The sequence below is a fragment of the Hydra vulgaris genome, chromosome 02 (genome assembly GCF_038396675.1).
Source record: "Hydra vulgaris chromosome 02, alternate assembly HydraT2T_AEP".
Lineage (NCBI taxonomy): Eukaryota > Metazoa > Cnidaria > Hydrozoa > Anthoathecata > Hydridae > Hydra > Hydra vulgaris.
Window position 1 is genome coordinate 43,575,042 of NC_088921.1, and position 24,358 is coordinate 43,599,399.

General features: G+C 25.9%; 2 protein-coding genes across 2 annotated transcripts in view; both read left to right on the forward strand.

Annotated features, from left to right (window-relative positions):
- The window catches only part of LOC136071782 (queuine tRNA-ribosyltransferase accessory subunit 2-like), a 45,215-nt gene extending 22,561 nt beyond the window's left edge, over positions 1-22,654 (forward strand). The window contains exons 5-11 of the mRNA XM_065791008.1: positions 1,853-1,946; positions 10,308-10,372; positions 10,442-10,493; positions 10,595-10,643; positions 10,913-11,113; positions 15,467-15,592; positions 22,539-22,654. Of these exons, the coding sequence (XP_065647080.1) occupies positions 1,853-1,946; positions 10,308-10,372; positions 10,442-10,493; positions 10,595-10,643; positions 10,913-11,113; positions 15,467-15,592; positions 22,539-22,641 (690 nt within the window). The 3' untranslated portion in view covers positions 22,642-22,654. The remainder of the gene's footprint in view (positions 1-1,852; positions 1,947-10,307; positions 10,373-10,441; positions 10,494-10,594; positions 10,644-10,912; positions 11,114-15,466; positions 15,593-22,538) is intronic.
- LOC136076782 (uncharacterized) lies at positions 4,552-6,762 on the forward strand. The gene is made up of 3 exons (XM_065790232.1): positions 4,552-4,651; positions 4,733-5,220; positions 5,327-6,762. The coding sequence occupies exons 1-3, from the start codon at positions 4,552-4,554 to the stop codon at positions 5,501-5,503; spliced, it is 765 nt and encodes a 254-aa protein (XP_065646304.1). The 3' UTR covers positions 5,504-6,762.
- Positions 22,655-24,358: the final 1,704 nt, after the last annotated feature.

The window sequence follows — 24,358 nt, forward strand, 5'->3', positions numbered from 1 at the left end:
AATTTTAAATGATTCTTCAAAGTTTTCCTTTTAACAAAGATGTTAAAAGGAAAACTTTGAATTTTAATGTTTCATAAAATGCGCAAATTGCTTTATTATAATTTTTTATTGGTGGATTTTTAAATTATGGTGCATATTTTTCGGACCTTGATTAATAACTTTTTTTTCTTTAAACTTTTTTTTTATTTATAATACTTAAATTAAATGGTATTTTTTTGTTTTGTTTTAAAATAGCTATAAGTGGCTTAAATTAGTTTATATATGTTTTTAAACTCATTATTAATTTTATATAAATATCTGCATTATAAAATTAAAGTATTTGATTGACAATAATATTCTGTTTATAAGAAAATGTTAATTAAGAATTAAACAAGATATGAATGTATTTTATATATCATTTTGCAATTTCTTTTTTTTTTAATTTTTGATCACCTCTAAATTACTTTAGACTATTGTGATTGATTTCAACACAAATCTGGTGGTTTATTTGATAATTTATCAAATGAATTAAAGTATTTACGTTTAAATCATAATTTTTAATAATAATAAAAATGATAATAATAATAGTATTAATATGGTTTTATAATGAGATTTTACATCATAATTTCAAGATCAATAAAAATATTTTTTATTGAACAATTTTTATTTAACAACTATTAAGTTTAGTGATAAAAACTGAGTTTACGATTTTTGAAAAACTTAAAATTTAAAGATTTGAATTTTTTTAACTGATTATCTTTAACTGATTTTACATGATTAGCATGTTTAACTGCATGATTTTCATGATTAACTGCATGATTTGCATGATTGACTTTTAAACTGAAAATAAACAAGTTTTTTTCTCTATTATCTCTTGCAAAAATTCCTGAAAATAAACAAGTTTTTTTCTCTATTATCTCTTTAGTTTTGTTTGCAATAGTTAGTTTTGCAATAGTAGTAATTTGCATTTCAACTGGAGCTGTTTCACTTTATTAGCCTAATCACCTGACAATGCTGGACTTAGGAATTAGAATTTTCTAAATCAAGAACTCTCTTTGTCAGGTTTTCTTTATCTGTTGTTAAAGTTTCTAAAAATTTTTATAAATGTCCAATAATTGCTTCTTGCTAACTCTTGTAAGTATTAAAATTGTTTTGTTGCAAATTAACAATTTGGGTAACTTGTATTTTAACTTTTCTAATAAAATGTAGTTAATGCAGAATTTAGTTTTGATCCTTAGTAGATATGACCAAGAATAAAAGCAGATTACCTCCTGTCTGAGTTGAATGTTTTTACATCTAACTGCTGTAAAAACTAAATTATCATTTAATAATTTTTAAAAATGACTTTAATTTGTTTTTGAAGATCAAATGCTTACAAACCAATTGAGTGTTTACTAATAATGTGTTTAAGACAAAAATGAAATGTAAACCTTAGTTACCTTAGTTGGATTCAATATTTTTCATTATCATAGCTTATCATTATCAGGTTTTATCTAGTATACATTATCACATGCATTTTACATTTTATTAATCTGCATAAGTTTGAAAGTTTGATTTGAAAACATTTTTCAATACTAAAACTTACACTGAAATAACCACAAATAATTTAAGGAAGTTGTTTTTTTATTTCAAACTTTTATAGATTTTGAAACTATTTGTGATTGATGAGTGGTTGTACTCTATATTTAAAAACTACTTGAAAATCTCAAAAAATTGTTGTGTAGGTTTGTTAAGACTTCTGTTTGCTTTTTAGTTTATATTTATATATGCTTGCAGGAAAAGGTGCAGCTTTAGGTTAACTCCCAAGTTTTATACATCTGATGCAACCTAGACTTTTTTGGGGGATAATTAAAAGAAAAGTTACTTGCTTTAGATTGACAGTCCTGTTTTGGGTGTTATTGAAGGTGGAAATAGCAAAGAAGAAAGAGAGCGTTGTATAAAAGAAATTCTTAAAAAAGATGTTGAAGGTTGTGTATAATTTGTAACATTTATATGAGCTATCATTTAATAAAACTATTTTTTGAATAGTATTTCTATTATTTAAAAATTTTTGTTTAACATTTATATAAGTTATTTTATAATAAGATTTTTTGTGTAATGTTTATAAAAGTTTGTGGCGCATATAAAGATAAATTTAATCAAATTTCAATTCAGAAATTCATTCAAAGTAGCTATTTTGCGGTAGCACACTTAAATCAAACCTTTTGGTTGGTGTAAAGATTTTGTGTTGTCCCTACCTTGCTGTTTGGTTTTTTATGTGGAACAGATGTTTGGTTAAAAAACAGCTGGAAGCCATTCCTGCTGTTTTTTAGATTTAAATCTGTTATTGGTGCAGTTTACTTTAGTAAGTAAGAGTTTTTGAGCTTGATCCTCAGCACATTCCTGGTAGTACCACACTCAACTTGTTTCTCTGCGCAGCAGTCTTGTTTGTCTGTGTTGTTGGTTCATGTTTGTTCATGTTGTTGGTTCAAGTTTCTATGTTAAAGAGTTGAAAGAGGGTTGTAACAATAGTAAAAATATATATACAATAAAAAATCAATTATAAAATAATATAATATAAATGTAAAATAAAATGATACATGATAATGCACTTTTGGTTTTTGCTTCATAATAATTTTTTTAATTCGCCTTTTTTTTGCAATTGGTTTAATTTGTAGAATAAATTTATACTTACAAAATTAAATTTAATATTTACCAAAATATGAAAATTAAATATGGGAGACTATTTAAAGTAAAGTTAGGAATTTGTTTCAAGGTACCTTGAAGGAGTACTTTGAAACAAGGCTTGTATTAAGTTACCTTGATACATACTATGAAGGGGTACCTTGATACAAACTATGAGCTTCATTAAAACATTAATAAAAAGTATAAAAATTAGAGAAAAGGCAGGTTTTTACTTAAAAGACAAACAAAATAATAATTATAACCCAAATAATGCATCCAATGGTCCAAATCACATTTCAAAAATCCAGATAATATATAGTTTTAAATGTCATTCTTAAGCATCATTAAATAATGGCTTTGTATCAAAATTGGATCTTCTAGTATTGTATTTACATAAATGTCTTAAAAATAGACTGTAAATATTAAAAGAAATGGTTTTTAGAATTGTTTATGACACAGTGAAATACTATTTCACAGTTTTAGGACCCTCCACAAAGGCTTTATCAAGTTACCCCATACTTACTTATAGAAAATATTTGCTTTATTTTTTGTATTAATTTGTTTTTCAATAATTTTGTTTAATAAAGTAAAGATCTTGATTTAATTTTTATGGGTTGTAGTTTACAAAATAGTGTTACTTAATTATAGACACATTAAATACAACCCTCAGAATTAGGGTCAGCATTTGGCAATGTCGACCCTAATTCTGAGGGTTGTCTAACTGCCGACCTTAAAGTGTTTGAGGTCGGCAAAAAATTGTCGACCTTGTTTCTATGTTTTATGGTAAGACCTATGCACCAAATTTTTTTTGCCGACCTTTAAAAGATTGAGGTCGGCAATATTTTGCCGACCTCATTTTTCCTAATTCCCAGGGTTGTAAATAACATACCTTAAAACTTAGCAACTTTGAAAAATAATAAATTACTTTGTCATCAAAAAGACACAAAGTTTGACCCCTTGCAAGTCAAATGATATCAAATGATATAATTTTTTTTCCAAAACATAGCTCTAATAGTTACTGTTTTACCATATAAAAATGGTTGCCACAACTCTTAATATGGCTCCACAATTACAATGTTTCATGGTAATTCATGTATCATAATGCCCCACTGCCAATATATATACATATATACATATATATATATATATATATATATATATATATATATATATATATATATATATATATATATATATATATATATATCATATATATATATATATATATATATATATATATATATATATATATATATATATATATATATATATATATATATATATATATATATATATTAGGGGTAGTCATTTTAAGGGAATTTTTGAAAACGAAATACATACCCAGCTAAAGTTGGAGCAAATATGTTAAAACTTAGTCAAAAAATTTTTTAGGTCAATCAGGTGACTTTTATGTCCCCCTCAAGACTAAAGTTGCTTAGAAATTGTACTTCAAAAAAGGAAAAATGGGGTGTGTTCAGGGTGTTTGAGTTGGACTTAAATGAAAATATAATCTCCATTTTTTTTTTTTTTTTGTTACTTGTTATCTATATTTTCATTTTAAAAGGGTATGTCATCATGTTTTTTATATATTCTTGGTTAAAACGATATATACGAAAGGAAAAAATGAAAATTTTATGTTACGCATGGTTATGAAAATCGGCAACAATAAAAAAATTCTAATAAAATAATGCAGAAGAAAATGTGCTGAAGATCCTGCACTGTATGTTTTAAGTCACTAAGCGTTTTTATGAACAAATTGTACGTGAAATTGCGTTACATTATTTTATTTTTGTAAATAACTTTCGTATTTACTTGATTGTTATTAAGCGAATTGCAATATAAAGTAAAATTGTATTGAAGTTTTTAACTAATTTCAAACCATTAAATCTATTTAGATTGAATACAAAAATGGAAAAAAATATTGTAAAAGATATTGGGAAGAGAAGGTTTCTCAGATCAAGCAAAAGCAAACTTTTTATCATAAATGAGGCTAAACCAGCTATTACATGTACATATCTAATTTAAAAAAATTGTTTTGAATTTTAAACTTTTTGTTAAAAATTAGAATATTGATTTTTTTTTTCTTAAGGTCTTCAACTCCCTACTGGAATGGATATTCTTCAACACATTGCCTACCGAAGATCACTACTTCCTCATAATGTTAAGAAGTCAACAATTTTATCATGCCCTCCTAACAAGATTCAGGGTTACCAGAGATGTGAAGCAGATGATTGTGAATGCATTTTAGGCTTAATTAAAAGACCATGGCTTAAAGCGGGATTTCAAGTAATGTCAGATAAAAATATTTTCAAGAACCTAATGAAGATGGACAAGAAGTATTCAGATTTGAGTAGAAATAAATACAGAGGATCAGCTAGAGACAAGGTTAATCAAGGGGAGTTTATTTCATTTTTGAAAAAGCTGTTTTGGATTGGTTCTACAGATTTAAAGAACCAAATTAGGAAGGATAACAAACGCTCAGATAAAGATAAGCACGATGATTTAACTTTTTTGGAAGACCAGGAAGGACCGAGACATTTTTGTTTGGGATCAGAAGATAGAAAATTTAGCAAAAAGGTTTTATGTTGTTTTTAGTGGGTTAATTTGACCTTTTTATTAAAATTTGCTAATTTAACATACATTATTTGTTAATACACATATACCATATTAAAGTAAATTTTAGGTTTCTGAAGGTGTGAGGAAGAGGACAAGGCTAGAAGACGAATCTCCTAAGATTGACGCTACCTCAGAATTAGACTTGAGTTTCACTGACACTAGCGCTGATTCTGATTCAGAATTTGAACCCGAAGTTTGGCATCATAGAAGAGCAGATGATTGTAACATTACTGCCAACAGATGATTGTAACATTACTGGAGCAATTCTTCAAGATTGTGGAGTTGATATCGCAAAATGCAAAGCCAGTGCTTCAACTGCATTAAGGAAGATGAAAAAAACTGCTAAGGATACTGCAGAAATTGCTAAATTAGATATAAAGAAGGCCGTGGAAAAAAGCCGTTATCCCTGTATAATTCATTTTGACGGAAAGACTTTGTTTGAAATGAATCAGGGAAAAAGACTGAAGAATGAAAGATTAGCTGTGCTCGTTAATATTGAGGGGGTGTCGCATCTTCTTGGAGTACCTGCCTTGCCGTCTTCTTCAGGTGAAGATATGTATATAGGAATCATGAAAATACTAGAAGAATATGACCTCATTTCAAAAGTATGCGGAGTATGCTTTGATACAACTTCAAGTAATACTGGTTCTAAGAAAGGATCACTTATTAGGATTGCAAAAGAGGTAGACAAATACCTTCTTCTACTAGCATGTAGGCATCATATCATTGAGCTTAGAATGGTTCATTTCTGTGAAGCAGTGATAAAAGAGAATAGCGTAGGGCCTGAAAATCCCTTATTTGTAAAGTTCAAACATATGTTTGAAAACCCTAAATTCAAATACGACAAAAATAACTTGACCTCTTTTGATTGGAAAACCGTTGAAGGAACAGTTTTGAAGGAAGCTGCAAGGAAAACTTTAGATTACTGTGAGACCTATATTACTAAAAAACACAATATGAGGAATGACCGAAGAGAGTTGGCTGAACTAACCATGCAGTATTTATCCCCTTCTGCACATTTCAAGCTAAAGAAAACTGGAGCTGTTCATCATGCTAGGTTTTTAGGCAAGAGATTATACTATCTTAAACTTCAGCTTTTGTGCAAGCAACTGACATTTGTGCAAGAAAATGATAATCTACGCGAAGATTTAAAACTCATCTGCGAGTTCATAGTATGTTTTTACACAAGGTGGTACCTTCAAGTACATAAAGCGATTCAATCTCCTGCGTCTGATCTTGATGCAATCTTTCAGATGAATGAGTATAAGAAAGTTTGCTCCAATCCGGAGGCAGTAGACGCTGTGTTAGCATCTCTTTATAAGCATACATGGTATCTTGATTCAACAATTATTCCCTTGGCTCTTTTGGATAAAAATATTTCTATGGATAAAAAAAACAGCCATTGCAGATGCTTTGCTTTCCTTTCAAATGCCGGATCCAGATTTTTTTAAACATAGAAGCAAAGAACGAATAGATGAGAATAATATCATAAATAATATGAAGGTACCAACTCTCTCTCTCTTTTGGTTAATGAGTTTTCATATTTAATTTTTTCAATGATAGGGTTGGATAATCAGAGAGTGAGAGACTGGTTGTCACTTCCACCCCAATATTGGCACACCCAGTCTTCGTTTAAGAATTTTGAAAACTTTGCCAAAATGTTAATTGTTGTCAATGATCATTCTGAACGAGCAATCGGAATGATGCAGCAGTTTGTGCAAAGATACGAAAATGAAGATGACAAGCAAAACAGACTTTTAACCGTCGACAAAGTAAGGTCAACTTTCAACGTTTTTGGTGTGGGAAAAAGTAATATTACAAAAAAAAAACTATCAGAAAGCCTGATGTCACTCTCTAAACTAAAGAAGAGGAAATTGTAGACTTAGGAAATTGTTGTTTATTTTAAAATACTTATTTCAATTAATGCATAATTTTTGTCTTGATAGTATTTGTAAAGATTTTTATTAAATGGTATATTACTTGTTTAGTTCAAAATAGTTTATTTTTTTGGTTGATAACATAATTTGCTGATTTCATAACCACTTGCGTAACTTAAACTTTTCATTTTTTGATTTCTTAAATATCGTTTTAACCGAGAATACGTAAAAAAAATGATGACATACCCTTTTAAAATGAAAATATAGATAACAAATAACAAACAAAAAAAAAAAAATGGAAATAATTTTTTCATTTAAATCCCCCTCAAACACCCTAAACACACCCTATTTTTCCTTTTTTGAAGAACAATTTCTTAACAACTTCAGTCTTGAGGGGGACTTAAAAGTCACCCGATTGACCTAAAAAATTTTTTGACTAAGTTTTAGCACATTTGCTCCAACTTTAGCTGGGTATGTACTTCGTTTTCAAAAATTCCCTCAAAATGACTTCCCCTAATATATATATATATATAAATATATATGTATATATATATATATATATATATATATATATATATATATATATATATATATATATATATATATATATATATATATATTAGTAAAAAACACTTATCTAACTTATTTAAGTTTTTTACTGATTTTTTATAATTTTACTAGGTTTTTTACTAATTTTTATTGCTCTGTTCTTTAAGAACATTGAGCACTCTATTTGTAAAATACACTAACATAATTTACATATATATAAATATATATATATATATATATATATATATATATATATATATATATATAATATATATATATTTTAACATATAAAAGTGATAACTTGTTAAATAAACAAAATGAGTCGATTTCGAAATGCAGGCACAAGAATAAATTCCTCTTATCTTTTTTTGACACCAGTGGTTAGCTAATATTTTGTTTTTTCTTTGGTTGCCATTAAGTATGTCCTAGCGGCCTACAAATTACAAGTACACAGTATTTTGTAATTTTTAGTGGGTTATTTTTGTTTTTGATTTTGTATTCAATGCTGATGATTGTCATATAGGCATGAAACTTAAAGTACCATAGAAAAAGTTGTTTTTTCTTCATAAATATATATATATATATATATTATATATATATATATATATATATATATATATATTTATATTTATATATATATATATACATATATATATTTATATATATATATATATATATATATATATACATATATATATATATATATATATATATATATATATACATATATATATATATATATATATATATATATATATATATATATATATATATATATATATATATACATACATATATATATATGTGTGTATATTGCTCTATTTGAAATATCTTTTTAATATTGAGCACTCTTTTACGACTATGAGTTTTGTTTTATTATTATAATACAAAACAGCCTTAAGTATCAATATATAAATATATATATATATATATATATATATATATATATATATATATATACACACACACACACACACCTATAGTATCACTTATGAGGACAGATTTTACAAAAAAACAAACACTTACAGTAACATTAGCATTTTCGGGGACATCTAAGTGTACCCATAAATTTTTTGTCCCCATAAGCATTGTTTTTTTTTTAAAAAAATGTCAAAGGGTCATTTTAGACATGCACAGTGGGTTAGGTGGTGGACAAAAGTAAAAAAAGTACATTTTCAAAGTCTACATTATTATATACCATTTTATACTTAAACACTCAGCTTTTATAAAATGTATATATTTTTGCATAATTATCATGCCATTGCTTCAAATTTGTAGAATAAAGAGCTTTTTTTTTAAAAAACTTTCTAATAAGCACAAAGTAGTTGCTAATTTTAAAATCTCACTTTTTATTGCATAATTTAATAAAATCTTCAAATTTTCAAATGAGCTATTGCAACACTATTTTGCACGTAAGTTATGTCAAATATAAGGATTTTAAATGGCGGAATATTTCAAGTGCTTTTTTCATTTAAAATTTCAGTTGTATAGTAAAATTTCATTTGTATAGTCATTTGTATATATACTTTTGTGGTCCAAAGTGGTCCAGTAATTTGAGACTTGAAATACGTTGTTCAATATGTATATCATCAATATAAATTTGGTTTATAATCCACAGATGTCTGCATGTCTTTAATAGTGATTTTCACAAGTTAAATGATGTATCTGATTTTATGTGGCGAAAACATTACATGTATATTATTCTAAATGGTTATGTAATAATTGGGTCTCAGTAAGACTAGATTAGTGTTACAAATTTATTTTCATATTAATACATCTTAAAATACACATTTATAAGATTTTGTAAATAAAATTAATATTTTTATATAGTTTTATATACATGAAAAATATTGATATTTATTCATATACAATACAAGAAAACTTGAAGTTAGCTACTCCTAGTATTTTGGATGCAGTTGTAAATGGCATGAACTCAACTGTCATTAATAACTTGCATAATAAAAAATAAAGCATAATAAAAAGCATCTTTGATGAAGCAAAAGCAAATGAAGCAAAAATGAATGCAAAAGCTCTAAAATTCTTTTTGAAGTGAATAACAAACAATGGCTACAAAAAGAACCTATATTGCTTCAACTTGTAATTGATAACAAGAATATTCAACTAACTACTTCCATTTATAAAGACAACTCTGCTCTTATCTAACTGTAGTATCTGGCAGACCCCAGGTGAATTTTAATACTTCAAGTAGTTAAACAATGAAACAAGGATTAGTTGCATCTTTTTCATCTTCAAAATTATTATTTGCATCAGGTTGTAGTTTGCACCAAGATAGTAAAGAAAAATAAGCTAAACTGTTCTACAATTATTAGACTATATGAGTCTCGGTTTGAAAAATAATTTTAAGCCAAAACTTTTATATTATTATATACACAAAAAGGTTTAAGCTATAGGTTATAGGTTTAAGCTTGAGGTTCTTTTTTTTAATTTGATTATGTAGTAGTTTCATGAAATATAAAATAGAACCCTAGAATTGCATAAAAACACCTAAAATTAGTAACTAGGTGTTTAATCTTTAAAATTTCTTTAAAATCATCTTTAAAATATATATATTGCAACTCATTACAGTTAGTATAATCTTTTATAACTCATTTGCTTTTTTAGGGTTTGTTTTGTCTGGATTTAATTATTATCTTCCAAACTATAAAGAGTTGCTACATTTTTGTACAGTAAGTATTTACTCTTAATTGCATTTAACTTTAAATGTTGTTATTGAGTTTAATAAATATTTTTAATAGAATTTTTTACCAAAAGAAAAGGTGAAGATTATGTTTGGTATTCTTACTCCAGGTATTTTAGTTTAGTAATTATTGTTGTTTTTATTATTATTTTATGTTATTTTTTTAAATAAAAATTTGAGTTTTTATTTTAACAGTTATTAAAATATTTAGATGAAGTCATAAATGCAATAGAACTTGGAGTAGATGTATTTGACTCTGTGTATCTTTTGTTTCATTAATGTCAAAGGTTCTTTTAACTTAATGTTTTTTCCAGATTTTTATTCAAAATGTCAATGAGTTATGTACAATAAGCTTGGTGAATTAATTTACCATTTACTTTGTTTTTATAGAAAATCATTTTCTCATACTGTCTTCAGAAAATCATTACTTCATAGTTTTTATACAAATTTGATTTGTTTTTATAGAAAATCATTGCTCATTTATAGAAAATAGTTAAAATTTTATATATTTTCTTAACTAAATACTAAGTATTGCTTATGACTGCACTGAACGTGGATGTGCATTATCTTTTAAATATAACACAAAAAAAAAGTATGCTGAGAGAAGCCATTCATTTTCTAATTCTAACGGTTACCATAATAACAATGAAGTTGAATTTAAAACAAACAATCATATTGCAAAGTGTGGTAAAAACTTGGAAGATTTTGAAATGGATTTGCATGAGAGCAGGTTTATTTTTTGTAAAAAAAAAAAAAAAAAGTGTTTCATGGTAAATCTATATAATTCTGTAGTACATAAAGTAATTATTCAAAGTTTGTTGACCGATATTGATCCACTAAAATAAAAAGAGTAGACTTTTTTGGAAAATCAAATTTTTAGTAGCATCATAATACTTTGTAATTAAACAAATCATTTCAAAACAAAACTTGGCCAAGAGAAATTCTAAGTAATTAAAAAAAAGATCTTAGAAAATTAAAAGGAAAAATTGTGAATTAGTTTGATAAGAAAATTAGTTGTGGAAAAAATAAGTTCAAACTAGAGAAAGTAGAAAAGTAAAGCTTATTAAATTATAATTATTGAAAAAGACCTTATTTTAAATATTCACCTTTTTTTCAATTGGACTAAAAAGGAGAAAATAATTTTTTCTTGAGATTTCACCAATTTGAGCTTAATTTTATAAAACTGTTCCTTGGAAATTCTAAAAACTTTACATTTAACTTTATTGAAATGCACTAAAAAGGTGGGGTTTTTTTCCTTTAAATTGTCTTCCGTTCATTATCGTCCTAATTTGTTTGATTTTCTCCTCAGCTAGCATGAAAGCTCCACCTTTTCAGTGTTCTTGCGTTTCAATAAATTTAGATGTAAAAGTTTTAAAATTTCCAAGGAACAGTTTTATAAAATTAGGCTCAAATGGGTCAAATCTACAGAAAAGATAATCTGCTTTTTAATCCAAATGAAGAAAAGGTAAATTTTTTTTTTAAATATTTTTTTTATAATTATTATTTTTAAAATGCTACTCGAAATAATCTCATTAAATCTCGAAAGCATTATTTGGAATAAATCTCGAAATAATGCTTTCTCCATAAACTCACAAATTTTCTTATTATTTTGGGCTGTCAAGAAAATGTTAATTTATGTTTTATCTCCAGCTAAAATTGTTATGGTTTCAAAACTATGTTTGTTCCATCAATTATAAACACTCAATATTTTTAATTATTTAAAATAGTTTTTTTTATATTAATTTACCTCCCCAAGGCTGAGAAGGCCACTACAGTTAAGAAGGCTACTTTAGTTGTGGTTACAACCTTCTCTCAACTCTATAACTTCTTGCTTATGAGGTGAGTGCTCTACCTCACTACATATATTAGTTTTGTTTAAGTAATTTTAGGTTGTTTTTTTAAATATATTTATATTTATTATTATAAAAACTTGGCTCGCATTTCTTTTGATAAAATCCGATTATTCAGATTTTAAATCAAAATTTAAGGCCTAATACAAGAACAAATAACACTTTATAAAATGTTATGTGTTCTTGTATTAATTAATAATTAATTAATACAAGAACACATAAATTATTTGCATTTTTTTATTAAAGTAATTTAATAAAAAAATGCAAATAAAATCAAGTCACAGCTCTATCAAAGTTCTTTTCAAAGAATTGCATATAACAAACTTGCATAGCCAAGTAGATTAATTGATACTTAAATGAAAAGTTTTTTTTGGTGATAAACCATGAATTAAAATCAGATTTGAACTTCATTAATTTTAACTTAAACTTAATTTGAGCCACTAAATTTTAAGAAGAATCATTCAGTATGAAAACCTGAGTTGACATGCTTGGTATGAGAAATTGAGCTAGACTATTCAGTATACTTAATCCAAACCACTCAATATTTTCTTTAAAAAGTGAGCTTTCAGGTTGTTTTTATAATACAAAAACTAATGAGTATTGGTTAATTATATTTTTTACCAATTAGATGATGGCAATAGTGATTTTTAACAGTTTAAATATGGTACTATTATCAATTTGAGATTTAAATTTGGTACTATTATCAATTTGAAGTTCAAATTTGGTACTATTATCTATTTGAAGTTCAAACCAATCTTTAACTTAAATAATGAGTGATTCCTTAAGACTAAATAAGGCTTTAACAAATTACTTCTAATGCAGTCTAAACAATCAGACACACTAAAATCTTACTTTTAATGTTAATTACTATTATGTAATAATGTTGTTATTTTAAAACTGTTTATGGAACATTTTTGAGTACTGTCACTGAGCTTTAGAAATCTTTATTTTGTTTTAAAAGACTCAAATCAGCTGGCCTTATAACTATTAATCAAATCAGCTGGCCTTATAACTGTGTCCTCTACAGAAGATAGTAGAAAGAGTCACATTGTTATTTTCTTTCAGTAATTGTTACTACTGTGTTTTACATGTTTTAAAGTAGTTTTTTTAATCTAAAATAACTTTTTTAAATAGTTGAGGATTTTTTAAATATATAAAACAGTTTAATCTTTGTTATAAATAAGAAATGCCTAACACATTACTTTCATGTGTATTTGGCGTCATAAAAATTTCTTTAATTTTTTTTTAAAGGACGTTAACTTTTTTAAACTACCACAATACAATAAATTACAGCAAAAAGAGTTCAAGAAACAAAAAACATTTTTTTAAATGTTATGCAAGTATACAGAATGTTTATTTAATTTCATTTTTTTTTATATTAATAAAATTAAAAATTACATTTTTTTAAATATTTCAATTAATTTTTTTTTGTCATAAAAAATTAAATAAGTAAATATTCTTTTGCTTGCGAGATAAAAAAATTTTTTTTTTATTATAAATATCTCTTTTACAATTTCTTTTTTACAGTTTGTTTAATAACTTTGTATATTAAAAAAAATGTCACAGTGACCTACAAATTTGTTTTCTATTCAATTAAGGTTAGCCTAATAGAAATTTTTTTTTTCTTTTTAATCTTATCTCAATATGTTTCATTTGTCAATAACGCTTATATCGATCATTTAAACTTTTGTAAAAGTTTTTTTTACATGATTGTCATTCAAATGTAGTTTTTTAATATTAATTCATTTTTTAATCTCAATTACTTTTATCTTACTGCTTAAAAGATATCTTTTAATTTTAAAGTAAAAAAATAATGAAAATCACTTAATCAAAATCTAAATGTAAATTGTGTGCTGCAAACGCTTTAAAACAAGGTCTGAATTACAACATATTAATAATTGGAAGGGGAGAATAACCGTCTCTTCTCTTATAAAGTCAAATGTAAAGTTTTTAGAACTTCCAAGGAAATTGAAAATTGTAACTCTTGTAATAATACTTTTAAAATAACAGCTATTTTTTAAACCTGTAAATTTAACTAAAATAACAAAAAATCTCAGCTCAAAGATAAATCTTTTACACTATCACTAACATGGCTTTACCTACAGTAAACAGTAAACATTACACCTATATACCCATAGACACATAGCATGTTATTTTGCATAGTTTTTCATGCTTTTTTTTTCTTTTATAAATATATTGTCTTTATCTGAACTTATAATAGTAAACTTATATAAAGCAGGGGCATACTATGTTGAAGAAGAAGAACAATATTACATCTGGATCATCTAATTTATTTAAAAAATTATGTGAATTTCTAGTTTTCCCTAAGCCATGTATCAAAATCTGGTCACAGTTATTAATAGTTTTACAAACATAGAAGCATAGTGCCAATCAAAATGTGCAACATTTTTGAAATGGAAGGTGTTTTACTAAAGTTTCTAAAGATTCACACAATTTATAAAGAAATGTTTTTAAGTCCCTTCATATAGGGTCTATAAGTATTGATCCTACAAATATGATGAAGTTAATATAAATTCAAACTAAATTCTTTTTTTTTGACTTTTTAGAACACTTATTCCTTTATAACAGAGACAGCTGTAGCTGCTTCAACAAAACAAAAAATTACAAAATTTTAAATCAAAACTTTTTTTACATTATTTAGAGTTTGTGGTTTTAAAAGTTTGCTAAAATTTTTGTCTTCAAGAAACTTTAACAAAAATTTTCATCTTCAAATAAAACCAACAATCCTTTCAAACCAATGATACTTTTACATCAGAGTTATCTAGGCGTTCGAGATCTTTATCCTTGCATAATTTGTCAAAAACATTTACAATGCAAAACCTGATTTGTTATTTATGTAACACTGGCAACAGTGAAATAAGGATTAGAATCTCTTACTTTGATTGCATGAAGAATTAAATCTGAAAAATACTCTTCATTGCCTGAAAGAAATTATTCAGTTTTGAAATCATAGAAATCAAAAAAATTGTTAATTAGATTCTAATGTTGTCTTCTTTAAATTTTGTTGCTTTTTTGTGTGAAAAATAACGTCTTTTTATAAAAGTATTTGCGATTTTCATTGTAGCTAGTAAATTATAATAAATATAAAAGATACTTTGTTATATTTGTTAACAGGTGTGCCCAATAACAAGAAGTAGGTTGTTTATAAAAGTTTTAATAAAAGGTTAAAATATATTATGTATATTTAAATGTTTTTTTGTTATGTTTTTAAGATATTTTGATGATCTTCAAGCACTAGTAGAAGGTTGTTCATGCTATTGTTGTGTTCAGTATACAAGAGCCTACATACATCACTTACTTGTTACTAAAGAAATGCTTTCTTCTGTGCTTTTGATGATGTATGTATATTTATTTTTGTATTAGTTTTTTTTTTTTTCCTACAACTTGAAATGAATCAAGATATGCTTTTGCAAAACATAATAAATTTGTTTATATTTAACATTTGTTTATGTGTACGAATTATAGATTTATCCATTTGATGTGTGTTATAAAATATGGTTAAATTTATATCTTTAAATATCTTTTCTTGTTATACAATGTGTTTATAAATATATAATTGGTTTCAATAAAAAAGGCATAACTATTTAAAATATAGCTATTTTAAAAATATATTTTGATATAATATATTAACGATATTTCGCTGACTTATTGTGGTCAGTGTCATCAGTTAATGAAAAATACGTTATTTTGTAATATTTTTTTCATTACCTGATGATTACCAGGTTAGCGAAATATCGTTAATATATATTATATCATAATATATTTAAAAAATAGTTATACAATGCCTTTTTTATAAATATATAAATTTAAATCAATTTATATATTTATAAACATATGGTATAACAAGAAATGACTTAAAGATTTTATCACTGCTCTTTACAGCAAAGAAATTTACAATGAAACAAAAAAATTACAAAATTTGAAGATACAAAATGCAATTGCAAAAAATCGACTTGTTTTTCTTCAGAAATGTATATCATACAATATAATTCCAATTATGAAAATATAATGAAAGAATAAAGAAAAAAAATTATTAGTTCATACTCGAAACAAAGCAAGAGAAAGATTATATTTAAGTAAGAGTTTAGTTAATGAATTAAATTTATATCTCCAATCACAAATTACAATGAGTTAATTAATAAAATAACAAACAAATCTAAGAATTACCATTATTTTTTTAAAAAAACTGAGATGAAGGAAAAATACTATAAATTGCAAAATAATATCAATTATAAAATCAATTTTGAAAAAAATCTTCCTAATTGAATTTTAAAACTAGCTATACTAAATTTAACAAATAATAATATTAATATATTAATCTGGATAAAACAACTACTGAACTACTTAATCTTGGTCCAAAGTTTGTCCCATTACAAAAGAATATCCCTTATATGCGCCTTAGAACTTGAACAACAAAATAAACAACAGTCAGAGATTCTTCAACAAAGCTGTTCGAAAATCTAGTTCTTTAAAATTAAAATTAAAGATAATTTAACAAAACAACAATGCTTTTCTTTACAAAACCTAAAAAACATTCTCATCTAAAGATATATTCATTTGACAAAGAAGCAGGTTTTACTTTATTATACGAAAATGAAACAAAAGATAAATTAGAAGAACAAATAAAAAATAGTAAAGTTGTTGATTATGACCCAACACCCACATTCACAACTAAATTTCAAAAACTGTTATGTAAATTAAGAAAACAGGGTAAGTAATGCCGCTTACTTTAAAATGTATCCATCAGATTGCGTTCCACCTAGAATCTATTGAATGGTTAAACTCACAAACCAGAAAAAAACTACCCAATGCGTCTTGTTGTTTCCACTATTAACATACCACCTTATGAAACATCAGAGTATCTGGTCAAAGTTATTCAACCAACATTAAATAAAAATACAACTCGACTAATTAATGCATGTAGTTTTGTGAAAGTTATTCAAATTTATTCAACCAAAATTAAATAAAAATACAACTCGACTAATTAATGCATGTACTATATGCTTAAGAATGGATGATAGGCCCTAATGAAATTCAAGTTGCATTTGATCAATGATGCAATACCGGTTATTGTTAACATATTGATTGATGATTTGGAGAATTTAAAACTAGGACTAAATTAACTCTTGATATACACCAGTTAATTGAACTTTCATTAAGCAAGTTTAATTTTTTATATGCAGATAAAATCTGAATTTTATCTAATTCAGGTCCAATTGGTTTATCGTTGATGGTAGTCATAGCTGAAGAATTTTTGCAAAATATAGAAAAAAGCTCCCTTAATATAGCCTTTATTAATTTATTCCAACCAATAACTTACAAAAGATATGTAGGCGGTACCCATGCTCGCTTCGATTCGAAAGAAAAACAAAAACTGTATCTTTAAACTTCAAATAAACAAAACCCCTCCATAAAATATGCTGTTGAACTTAAAAGTGGAAGAAAACAGCTTAACTTTTTAGATATATCTATTACAAATACAATGAACGGATTTTATGAATTTCAAGTACACCGTAAGGATGCAATAACCAATGTTTAACTAAAACCAAACTCTAACATCAGCCCATGCATATTCACTGGCGTTTTTAAAGAATTTTTATAGAGAGCAAAACAAATCTGCTCTCACAAGAAATTGTTTTCCTCATAAATACTTTTTTGAAAACAGCGATAACACAAGTAATTTTATTAAAATCTATTTTATAAATCTTACCAAAAACTTACCAAAAACTTTTTAGACTGCATTTCAAAAAATACTACATCTAAACAATCAGATAAGCAGTTTGTTAAACTACCTTGGATACCTTTTATTGGCCTTAAACTTCAAAGAGAATTTAGAAAAAAAAAATCAGAGTTATATTTACTTCAGCTCCCAATTTAAATAACATACTATGCAACAACAAAACAAAACTACCACTGAACTCAAATCCGGGTGTTTACGAGCTTAAATGCTCATGCGGAAGTATGTATATTGGCGAAACCAAAAAGAAATTCATTTCATGAAGTGCGGAGCACCAAAGAGCCTGTAAAAATCAAAAATGGTCGAGTTTAGGAGTCACGGAATCTCCTAGAACAAGTGGTACTTTTGATTAGCTGAATCCTAAGACCTCGGCAGTCATTCCAAAATACATGAGAAGAAAAGATAGAGAATCCCTGGAGATAAATAAAGCAAGAGTTAGACATGAGATAGGTATTGGGCAAACTGTTCTAAATAGAGATGATGGGGATAGTGTGAAAACAAAAACTTGGGGACCAATTTTGACGAAGATTTAATTGACTCTACTATTATATTATTTGTTTGGTTTTTATATTTAAATGGTTAGTTTTATGTTATTTTGTAATGTTTTTTTCATTACCTGATGATGCTGACCACAATAGGTCAGCAAAATATTGTTATAATATTGTTATATCAAAATATATATAAAAAAAGTTATACACTATCCTTTTTATTGAAATCAATTTATATATATATATATATATATATATATATATATATATATATATATATATATATATATATATATATATATATATATATATGCAATATATATATGCTTCCCAAAAGAGGCGTGAGCTCACAAGTCTTATATGACCACAAACTTTGTTTTGACAGCTGGTTTTTTGCATGTTTTGATAATTAGTGCGTTTAAAAAATGCGCTAAGAAAACCAAAGTAAATTTAAAATAAAATTAAAATAAACAATCCATAAACTGAAAAGAGAATAAAATCTAAAAAAAAAGTTGAAAATTAAAACAAAAAAAAAATTAAAATCTTAAAGATTTTATTTAAGATAAATATTTATTATTTAATGTAAACTTAATTTTAAGTAATAAATAAAAAAATTTAATTTTAAATTACAGTTCTTTCAATCTTTATCATTATCTCCCATAAATAAATAGCTTAATGCAAGGGGGATCCAAAGAGAGTGGGAAAGGCCATGAGGGTGCTCGCCCTTGCAATTTTTGTTTTAGAAATCGATATATTTAACAAAGTACGACGTTTGAAAAAGTAAGTAAATTAGGGTGCAAATTTTAAATAAATTTTTTATAAAAAATTATTGAAATAGTTAAAAAATGGTTTACTGATGCGATTTTTTAAGATTTTTTTTGCATAATTCTTGTAGTTTTTTTATTTTCTTGCATTTAGTGTTAATATTTTCTTGCATTTTTTCAGTGATGATATTTATTAGATGCAAGCCAAGAAATGATACAAATAGTGTCTAAAATTTTGTTTAATCTATTTATATATTTGAAATGAAACAAATTTTTAAAGAAATAAAAAGTCATTAATACTAATCAAGTTTTTAAGCAATTTTTCATTTCGTATTATATTCCATATTACATTGAAAATTAAACAAACTTAAAGAAACAATTTCATCCAAGCTTCCAATTGTGTCAATACCATTTTAAAACAAACTAGGCTATTCATAAATTAATTGATTCCATAACTGCAATTAAACTGCTACAAAATTTCTCAAGTACTTTATTGCTATGTTATAAAAGGCGATCATTGAAAAAATAAGCTGATTAGAGTTAAATGCAAGAGATATGAAATGAGTACAATAGCTATTACAAAATCATTATGAACAGTTTTATCGTGGAATTATAATTTTCTTGGAGTCATAAATGTTAATGGTATAATTTTAATGAAGTCATAAATGTTGATTTGTAATACATTTGATATATTCAAGAAATAATAAATCTAAAACGTATACCTTGAAATGTTGCGCAATTTGTTTTATTTATATTATAGGATAAGAGACATTTGTCAACAATATCACATAAGCAGGCGGTGCGATTAGAAGAACTTGTTCAATCTCCTTCAAAGCGAAAAAAAACTAGTATCATTCCGACTTCAATAACTGATGATGTCACTGAAGCCTATTTAAAGTTGATGCGTACGGCTTATGTATTGGCTTTGAATTCATCTATGCCGTATAGTAATTTTAAAGTTCTTATTCAGGTTCAACGTGATAACGGAGTCAAACTATTATATATATATATATATATATATATATGTATATATATATATATATATATATATATATATATATATATATATATATATATATATATATATATATATATATATATATATATATATATATATATATATATATATATAATAACAGTGGAAAAACAACTATATTATATTTCAGTAGTGTATCACCATCGGAATATATAGTACTTGCATTTTAATTACTCTTATTGCTTGAACTTTATATTCGCAATAAGTTTTTAACAAAGATAAAATACTTTATTTTTTAATTTTCTCTATTTTTTTTAGCCAGAAAATTGATACGTTGCATTGCCCAAACAATAACAGAGAAAATAGCAGCTATTATTGCCAAGAAACCATTTATGTTTTTGCTTTCAGATGGAAGTCAAGCTTGAAAAACAGGCAGTGACAAAGAAGCAATACTAGTTTGAGTACAGCATTCTGGTGGTCCATGTTATTTTTTTGTTGGGCTATGCAATATGGTGAAGGAAATGCTGATTCCTTAAGGTTAGCATTAGACAGTATTGTTATTGAAAACAGCATTACAAAATGTAAAATTCCTTTATTGATTACCGAACAAAATTGATTTCTGCAACAGCTGATGGAGCCAATGTAAGGATGGGGCGTTAACGCTTAAATTAAAACAAACTTGCCCTTGGTTAGTTAATATCCACTGTGTGTGCCATTCAAGATGCTATGAAGCAATTTAAAGAATTTATGCTATGTGATAAGTTTTATACAACTTTATTTTACCTTTTGAGAAACTCTGGCAAACTTAAGGAGTCCTGTAAACATGCTGATGCTGCCTTATCAATTCAATATTATGGACTTAGTAAAATTACCAGAATGCAATTAGCAAGTAATAAACTCTCAGGGTTAGATGAACAAGAAAAAGAATTTAGTGATGATGATAATTGTTCTGCTGATAATAGTGAATGTAGCTGAATACTTTAGAATTCTTCATTTGTATTTATGACTTTTTATTACTTTAAAACAATTTGAAATATTTAAATAAAATTTTAGACACATTATTTGTTTTGTTCCTTGGCTTGCATCTATCAAATATCATTGCGGAAACAAGCACCCTAAATATAAGAAAACAAAAAACTACAAGAATTATGCAAAAAATCTTAATATAATATTAAATAATAAAAAATCTTAATATAATATTGCAATAATATTTTATAAAATTTAAAATTTGTTCTCTAATTTACTTACGTTTTCAAATGCTGTGCTCTGTTAAATCTATCATTTTCTAAAAAAAAAAAATTGAGCTGGAGTGAACACCCTGATGGCCTCCAACTCTCTTTAGGTCCTCCCCCCTCCCCCCTCCTTTCATTAACCTATTTATTTATGGGAGAGAATGATAGAGATTAAAAGAACTGTGAAATTTAATTTTTTAATTTTTCACTTCAAATTTAGTTTACATTAAATGATAAATATTTTCATTCTTTAAGATTTTAATTTTTTCTATTTTAAAACTGTGAACATTTTTCAAAAGATATGCAAATAATAATTCATTTCGTGCTTTTTAGATAAAAGTTCATCAAACTGCAGTACAGGAGCATGAAGTTGAAAAAAAAGTCATAACCCTAGTGGCCATATAAGATGTGCGACCGCACGCCTCTTCTGGGAAGGCCTGATTCCCTGATAGTATAACGCTGACATATTAATCAAGTGGACATTATTTTGTTTTAAAGCATGTTAATTACTTAAAAAATATCATGCCTCAAAGCAAATTCATTTTATTTAAACTTTATTAACTTATCAAATTACAATATTGTGTGGTGCAGTGGTTAATAAGTTTGATCGTGGTGCCTGCGCTCCGGGTTCAGTTCCTATTGGACTCTTTTTTTTTTTTAAGTATATTTTTTTATTAATTAACTAATTGATGCTAATATATTAATAATAATAAATATTAATATAATAAAAGACACGGCGGTTAATAAATAGTTAAGTAAATCAATTAATAAATAACATAAATGCGCGTAACATGTCTTGCTTTTAAAGAAAGACGTTATTGTTAATGCTCTTACTCTCGTGTCCTTAATACTAGGATAATAATATTTTTTACAAAATACGCCAACACTATTTAATTCTAGTGTGGCTTGCATTCAAATGCGCATTTTCGAACTGCTGTTTTAGCATTATTTCAGTAGGATTTATTATTAATGATTATAAATTATTACATAAATTTTGTTTTAAAAATATGATAAATATATAAGTATATGAGAATATATGAGAGTAATATATATTATTTTTTCTTTTAACACATGTTTTATATTGCAGCCATAATCTTCACCATTGGATGAACTTCTTTGAAGAAATACAAGAATCACTGAAAGAGAACAAATTTACTGAGCTGAAAGAAATTGTTTTGAATCAAAGATGATTTGAATGATATATATTTGTAATGTTTTTTTTTAAATATGTACACTCGCTACTCTATTCATAAACCAATCAAAAAATTTAAACTTTACTTGGTTCAAAAAAGAAAATTTACATAAATTTTAAACCAAAAAAACATTTTTGTACTAAATGCATACTAGCATGGTGTATGCATTTCACACTAAAAAAACAGTTTAAAAACAACATTTATATAAATTTATAAATATAAAAGAATAAAAAGCCACAGCATAAATATGTTTTAAAACGTATGTATGTATGGGCTCCTCAAATTTTCAGAACAGCCTCTATTTGTTGTGGCATTGAGACAATAAGAGACAATATTTAGTTTTATTTTATGACATCACGCTTTTATTGTGACTAAGGTTGGGTTCCGTTTAGAATCTTCTGCTTTCAATTTTACCAGTTTTCATGGGTATTAAAATGTTCGAATTGTTAGACCACAGTGTAAGTACATTGATTGTTTTTTCTTGGAGCATTATCTTAACAATTTTTTCCTAACAGCAAATTGTTCAGTCATTCATGAAAATATCAAACTTTCTAACTCGAAACCGAATAGACACTTCGTTCTTCAAAATTTTCTTATGATTCACAGAATCAACAGTCTCACCTTCTTGTAAAAGGTGTAAACCAGTATGACTGTTAGTAGTGATTGTATCCTAAATCATTGTTGTTAGATATTATTTAACAGAAGGTCCAATGTATTACGGATTAAAGTGTGTTTGGCAGTTAAAAAACATTGACTTGTGTGCTTCACCCTGCATATCTTGTGTCTGAGAGAATGACATTTGCCACATGTTAACATCTAATCTTTGTGTTGCTTTTTTGTGCAAAATTTGAGGCGATCACAAATTTTTTTCAAAAAAAAGAATGGCTTTAATGCAGCATGATACAATTGAAGATACAAGTTCTTGGCTAGGTTTCTTCAAACTGTGCAGGTAATAACATTTACCTAAGGAGGCAGTCAAGTAAGAGTTTGAAATATGAATGTTCTTGTGTGCTGTGTTGTCAGTTTTTAGGTTGATAATTTTTGATCTTCCACAAGATTTTTTTTTTGATTCATTTATTTAACCATAAAATCAAAAATTACAAATTTAATTATAATTTACAAAGTTAGGTTCAGTGTCACTCTTATAGTTAAAAACTAGTCAATGGTCACTCCATTGACTAGTTTTACCTTAATAAAATAAACAAAAAAAATTTTAAAAAATTAAAACAAGGAAATAATATAGAAAGTAAACTACATTAATACAAGTAATAAAAAAAGAAGGAATAGGAACAATAATATTAAAAAAGTTGGAATCAGAACAAAAATATAAAGGAGTAAGGCTGAGAAAAATGAAAAAAAAAAAGAGAATAAACGGATGAGATAAGATGAGAGAAAAAAATGAAAACAAAAATTTTAATTGCATAAGTTCAAAAGGAAAGAATGAGAGAAAAATATTTTTGCAGAAAAATATAAAAAAGCAAAATAAAGGCAAACAAATTAAAAATATATATACATACACTACTACATACAATATTTAAGCCTATATTACGCACTACATAGATTAGTTAAACAAAAGTAAATATCAAGATATATAAAAAAAGCAACTAAGTTGACAGAGAAAAATGCAAAAAAATAAATACATTCAACATTTTTTATATACATAAATACACAACATATAAGCAATGTACAAAATTAATTAACAATGCTCTTTTTC